Here is a 5,896-nt window from a genome sequence, read left to right as displayed (position 1 = left end):
CAACTATTATTTTTTGGAGAGTAAGCCGACCACTATATTATTGGCACACAACCACCCTTCGATAATGCAATGTGGGTTGTGCTAGCATATATATTATTAGAAATCCCTAGGATATGTCGAAGCGCGCTTTTATGGTGTTAAATGGAATTGTTTCCAGTGGGCGAAATTGCAGTTGGGCAAGAGAGGACTTCTAGCTGTAACCCATAATCGAACGGCCTTTTCTATTCATTGACGGGTTTCGATAAACAGTTATGGAGAGTCACTCGGACGCAGAAGCCAATGCGGAAGTGCAGGAAATAATCATGAAGATACAGCTGGCTCGAGAAAAGTTACAGAAATCTTCATTTTATGCAAAATTTGTGAAACAAATAGAGAACCCAGAAATGATGACACGGATAGAAAAGGTGAGAAGCATAGACCCGCATCATTCACAGTTACAAGTTGTTCTCTATGGCGTTGGAGTGATAGATCCTCACAATAACGAGAACACTGATGTAGAGCCTCAACACATGCAGTTATGTTTGGCTATTTTGATGAGAGAAAATTTTGAATGGGTGCGTGATATCGTGGTGTACGATCCAGTACTGTCAACTATCGAACAAGAAGCTATAAACGCTTTAGACTGTAATTTTCTCTCCGTTAACGAAAATGGCAGAAGGACAGTGAATAGACCCACGCTCTTTTTCATGCCTCACTGTGATCTTTCTCTCACTGACAATGTACTGCAGGCAAACTGGACGCACGAGAATTTGAATAAGATTATCATCTTAGGAAACAGTTTAAAGAATTACGACTTGGACAAAGAACTTTTTGCATATCACCGCTTGACTAAAAAAATCGAAGTCGTTCTGGACAGTGATCATATGCTGCATGAAATGCCACTTCCACATACAACTATTTCTTTGAGGGGTGCACGCCATTGTTCAATAGGGCGATTGTATGAGAGATCTTTTAATAATTTAAGTTGGCATTTTTTTGATTGGGATGGCTCGTTGCATGGTTTCCAAAGGCAGGACCCAAAAATGTTCGCATTCAATATTGTAAAATGTAATAAATCAGTGGACGAAGCAATGGAGAAAATACTTTTGGGAATGATATAGTTGAGGAATTCTTCATTTTACGAGAATTTCATGGAACACATGAGGGATCCAGAAATGGTGAGAAGACCCATATCACTCAGAATTACAAGTAGTTGTCCATGGCATTGGAATGGCAAAACCTAGTAATCACATGCAGATAGCTTTTCTCATTTTATTGAGACGCAAATTTTATTGGGTGGATAATATAGTGATATTTGATGCGTCCTTGTCTGAACTGGAGAGAAAAGCTATAAAGGCCTTGAGTTGCTCTTTCGAATGCCCTTTTCTCTCTCTGAGTAAACATTGCAGATGGTCAGTGCACAGGCCCACGCTATTTTTCATGCCCGGCTCCCAAGTGTTAAAGTATATCAATTTACTGGAGGCCAATTGGACACCGGAAAAGCTGAACAAGTTTATCATACTAGGCCAGAGTCTTAAACATTTTACTCAGCGTTTTGGTACGAGGAAAAGTAAAGCCATAATGAACAATGAGCAAATACTGTGTGAAATATCAATGCCGGAAACAGATATTGAGCAGGATGGGTCAAACCCATCCCATGAAGTTTCCACTATTGATCCGGATCAAATCCATCCAAAGAAGTTTCCACTGAAGTTTCCAAACCCATCGAATGAAGTTTCCACTGTTGATCGTTCACTTCTTTGGGTGGGATCGTTTGTGCAAAGCCAGCGAAAACCATATTTAATTAAATATGTTTATTTATATTTTTTTTTCTTTGTAATTTTTTTATTTTGGTTCGTGAGAATATGGTATTCAATCCTAGTAAATTAAAAGTATTTATAATAAAATGGATATAAATCTCCATAATTTAGAATAATTATAAAATTAATTTCACACTTATATGCAATAGTCCCAAACAAAAGGTAATTTTAAATTTTATCCTTCAAATTATCATTTTAATGGTACATTTTAGAGTTGCTCCTAATGATGTTCCATATCTTTGCCTATGTGGACAATTTGAATGGTTCATCAACTAGTGGAGTATTTTTTTTTACTATTTTGAATATTTTTTTCTATATATATATTTATATATAATTAAATGTGTGTATATTAAATTAAACAATAATCAAAATATAATTTTAAAACTTATAAAAACATTAATTATGAATTATCAATATTTTTAAAAATAAAGATATTTGTTTATATTGGTGTATTGGATGTTTAATAGGTTGATGATTAGGGAATATGATAAGTGTATATTAAATTAAACAATAAAAAATATTTAAAATTTATAAAAATGTTATTATGAATTATCAATATAGTGCACAATTGTGATATAATTGTTTGCCCACAATACTATGGTGTGTTCTAGTGCCATGCATCACCAATGGTGATGACCTAATTTTCTTGTTTTGGTGTGTTGATGGGTTTCTTTCTCAATTTTTCTATTGTGTTTCTATAATGATATCTCCCCATGATCTAGCACAATGATGGTAAGATTACAACATGTGTAACTAAAAGGTTTAAGCATGATTTATAAATTCTTGTAGCACTTTGGATGATGTCAACTTTAGTGTCTAATTAACACTAATATAACGTATGCTAGTAGCCCAATATGGTAAAAAGCGCATCTAACCTACTGATATGGTTATTCCTATTATAACAATGTTGTGGTTGGAGAGTTGATAGGGTTGCATCTACATATGTAATCTTTCATATTTATAATGAAATATTACGGATTTTTCCAGTGGAAAAAAAGATATTGTGATAGGGTTGATCATAGGATGATTGTCCTCTTGCATTAAAATTATTATTCTAGAGAATGAAACCGATTAATTTTTATTTAGGCTAGGTTTATTAATATTGTGTTACTCATCAAAGATAAATTTTTTAAAGGGTTTGTATTAATTTTGGACTTTGTTCTAAAAGGAATAAATCCAGTATCAAAATTGATGAAAGGGAGGTCCACGATGGAGGTCCACGATGAATTTTGGGGTCTGTGCCTACAATTGGTTAGTTCTTTTTGTATGACATGAGGTAGTAGGTGCTTCTTCTTGGCAGGTTCCAAAAAAATGGTGCAAGGGAGTGGGTGGTTCCTATTGGTGGGTTCACTTCAACATATAGGGGGATTTTAAGATACCATTTGAGACAATTTTTGGGTAAATTGTCTTGAATTGAGGCAAAAAAAAATTCTGTATTGTCTTAAATATTTTCTTGAGGCGGATGTCACAAATTAGTGTCTTAAAAATTGTTTTGTAAATACAATATATAATACAAGCATTAATGAATCTTAATAAGTTGGTTTCTCAAATTATTTCCTTAAAAGAGTTGTCTTTGTGAAGACAATATATAATACAAGAATCATTGTCTCTTAGGTGTTTGCAGAGACATTTTTTTAATACAATAATTTGAGACACCCCCTTGAAGACAATATATAATACAATACACATTGTTTTGTCCCCTCAAAATTGTCTCAAATATTTTCTTAAAAACCCTATTCATTTTTGTCTCTTTAAAGACAATAATTGGGATTAAAGATGTATTGAATTTATAGAGACATTGTATCATTAATCCTAGTTATTTTTGTCTCTTTAAAGACGATAATTGGGATTATAGACGTATTGAATTTATAGAGACATTGCGTCATTAATCCTAGTTGTTGTCTCCCTAAAGACAATAAAAAATTATATTTAAAGACAATACAATATCACTTTTGTCTCTTTAGAGACTATAAAATAATGAATGTGCGAAAATATCACCATTGAAATAAATCAATATAAAAAGTATTTAACTAAAAATAAACAATAATGTCATTGATTATATGCTGCATGAAATGCCACTTGCACATACAACTATTTCTTTGAGCGGTGCACGCCATTGTTCAATAGGGCGATTGTACGAGAGATCTTTTTATAATTTAAGTTGGCATTTTTTTGATTGGGATGGCTCGTTGCATGGTTTTCAAAGGCAAGACCCAAAAATGTTTGCATTCAATATTGTAAAATGTAATAAATCAGTGGAGAAAGTAATGGAGAAAATACGTCTGGGAATGAGAAAGTTGAGGAATTCTTCATTTTATGAAAATTTCATGGAACACATGAGGGATACAGAAATGGTCAGAAGAATAAGAAATATGACTTGAACAGACCCATATCACTCAGAATTACAAGTAGTTGTCCATGGCATTGGAATGGAAAAACCTAGTAATCACATGCAGATAGCTTTTCTCATTTTATTGAGAAAACAATCTTATTGGGTGGATAATATAGTGATATATGATACGTCCTTGTCTGAACTGGAGAGAAAAGCTATAAAGGCCTTGAATTTCTCTTTGCAATGCCCTTTTCTCTCTCTAAGTAAACATTGCAGATGGTCAGTGAATAGGCCCATCCAATGAAGTTTCCACTGAATTTTCCAAACCTATCCAATGAAGTTTCCACTGTTGATTCAGATCAAACCCATCCTATGAAGTTTCCACTGAATTTTCCAAACCTATCCAATGAAGTATTCATTGTTGATCCGGATCAAACCCATCCAATGAAGTTTCCACTGAATCTTCGAAACCCATCAAACGAAGTTTCCACTTTTGATATTGTGTATACTGAAGCATTTAGCGGTTTAAGCTGGCATTTCTTTAGGTGGGATCGTACATTATCAAGTTTCGACCTAGAGGATGTTCGTTCATTCTTTGGGTGGGATTGTTTGTGCAAAGCCAGCACAAACCATATTTAATTAAAACTAATTAAATATGTGTATTTATATTTGTTTTCGCTCTAACTTTTATAGTTTTTTTTTTTTTAATTATAAGTGTGTGAGAATATGGTATTCTAATTAATAAAATTTATTTATAAATTAAAAATATTTATAATAAAATAGATATAAGTTTCCATAATTTAGAATGATTTTTTTTACTTGATTTTTTGGGAAAATTTTCAGCTAATTTTTTGTGGTTTAATTTCTCTAAAATCTTGCTAGAATTTATTGAAATCACTAGTTTAATGGGTAACTTTACACAATGAAAATGCTATAAGGTTTTTTTCCTTGGTGCTGAACCTATATATACAATGAAAAAACTAACTGAAGTAACACAAATCTTTATTTCACCCTAATTTTTTTATCAAGATTCAGACACAAAAATTCCAAAAAAAAAAAAACTTATATAATTAAAAATTTTCTTTTCCCCACATAGGAGAAATATTGTGATTCATATTTTCTTTTAAAAATTTTAATTACAATAATTTAATCTAGTTTACTAAAATTTTAGTCTTTTTATATTTTTAATGAATTTAAATATTAAATTAAGTATTCAAATTAAATTAACTTAAATTTATAATTAAAAATAATAATGAATACAATAAACTTTAAAACCATTTATACTATTACCTAAATCATATTATAATATTCGATAAAACAAAGCAATCATATTATAGTATTAGATAAAATAAACAGAAGTTTATAGGTATAAAATTAATTTCACGATTATATGCAGTGATCCAAAACTAAAGGTAATTTTAATATTATCCTTAAAATTATCATTTTAATGGTACATTTCAAACTTTCTCTTCATGATGTTCCATACCATTGCCTATGTTCCTCTTGGACCACGGGGCATGGTTTGTAGTAGTGTGGATCATCTAGTAGGAGGCTGATTAGACTGCTAAACTCATTGTTGCTAAACTCATTGTTGTGACCGCTCCTTTTGGTAGAGGAGGGAACTAAACTAACATAGACAACTTTCTTCTCAGTGAGTGACTCACATCATTATAGCTAGGGGATATGAGGGCTATCATGGGTATGGAAAAATTTTGGGGCTAATGTTCATCGCGTGGGCTAATTTTCCATGATTTTTCCACAAAAA

The 5,896-nt window shown here is 32.0% G+C and overlaps 1 protein-coding gene across 1 annotated transcript; it reads left to right on the top strand.

Annotated features, from left to right (window-relative positions):
• Positions 1-251: 251 nt before the first annotated feature.
• Positions 252-1,100, top strand: LOC149217795 (protein SENSITIVITY TO RED LIGHT REDUCED 1-like). The gene has a single exon (XM_089390355.1). The coding sequence runs from the start codon at positions 252-254 to the stop codon at positions 1,098-1,100; it is 849 nt and encodes a 282-aa protein (XP_089246481.1).
• The last annotated feature ends 4,796 nt before the right edge of the window (positions 1,101-5,896 follow it).

Source organism: Pinus tabuliformis, chromosome 1_1 (genome assembly GCF_031772625.1).
Source record: "Pinus tabuliformis cultivar Carrire ecotype Pingquan chromosome 1_1, CPIR1, whole genome shotgun sequence".
NCBI lineage: Eukaryota > Viridiplantae > Streptophyta > Pinopsida > Pinales > Pinaceae > Pinus > Pinus tabuliformis.
Note: the sequence above shows the minus strand (reverse complement) of the source record. Positions and strands in the feature narration are given on the sequence as shown.